Raw genomic sequence first — 877 nt, 5'->3', positions numbered from 1 at the left:
CCTCCATTGAACTGCTTTGGCAACTTTTAAAAAAATTATATTGTGAGTGTATTCCAGGGTTTTTATTATGTGTCGTTGAGGTACTAATCCCTCTACTAATACCACACAGTCTTGGTTAAAGTAGCTATGGGAAATGTCTTGAGCTTTCCTGTGACGAGCAAGTGGAACGAGGAACGTGGACGTCGGGCTTCTGGTTTTCATCTTGAAGACACCTTTAACTGCAAAGATGGTCAATGCACCAAAAACCCGAATGACTTTCTGTAAGAAATGTGGAAAGCATCAGCCTCACAAAGTGATCCAGTATAAGAAGGGAAAAAATCCCCTGTATGCCCAGGGAAAAAGGCTCTATGATCAGAAGCAGAGTGGCTATGGTGGGAAAACAAAGCCAATTTTCTGGAAGAAGGCTAAAAGCACAAAGAAGATCGTGCTGAGGCTTGAATGTGTTGAGCCCAACTGCAGATCCAGGAGGATGCTGGCCATTAAGAGTGGCAACATTTTGAACTCGGAGGAGATAAGAAGAGAAAGGGCCAAGTGATCCAGTTCTAAGCTTTGGGAATCTTTTGTTCTTCTATTTTTAAGAGGAAAATGTGGAAGCTGTAAAAAAAATTGTATGAGAATAAATACAGTGATAGTCTTAAAAAAAGAAGTTTTGAAACTGGGTATAGTGATTCCTCCAGATTTATTTTTAAAATATGTTTACTATAGTTCCTTTACGTTTCCATAAAATCTGTGCAATAATCCTTATTTTTTTTTTTTTTTTTTTTTTTTTTTTTTGCGGTACGCAGGCCTATCATTGTTGTGGCCTCTCCCCTTGTGGAGCACAGGCTCTGGATGCGCAGGCTCTGCGGCCATGGCTCACGGGCCCAGCTGCTCCACG

At 40.9% G+C, this 877-nt stretch overlaps 1 protein-coding gene across 1 annotated transcript; it reads left to right on the top strand.

Moving 5' to 3' along the window:
* Window positions 1-226: 226 nt before the first annotated feature.
* LOC116755939 (60S ribosomal protein L36a-like) lies at window positions 227-535 on the top strand. The gene has a single exon (XM_032636038.1). It carries the CDS (start codon window positions 227-229, stop codon window positions 533-535), a length of 309 nt encoding a protein of 102 aa, XP_032491929.1.
* Window positions 536-877: the final 342 nt, after the last annotated feature.

This window comes from Phocoena sinus, chromosome 6, assembly GCF_008692025.1.
Source record: "Phocoena sinus isolate mPhoSin1 chromosome 6, mPhoSin1.pri, whole genome shotgun sequence".
Taxonomy (NCBI): domain Eukaryota; kingdom Metazoa; phylum Chordata; class Mammalia; order Artiodactyla; family Phocoenidae; genus Phocoena; species Phocoena sinus.
The sequence above is the reverse complement of the archived record's forward strand: the minus strand, read 5'-3'. Positions and strand labels throughout refer to the sequence as shown.

Coding starts and splice junctions, on each gene's coding strand:
- LOC116755939 (XM_032636038.1), top strand. CDS start 227: ATGGTCAATGCACCAAAAACCCGAATGACTTTCTGTAAGAAATGTGGA.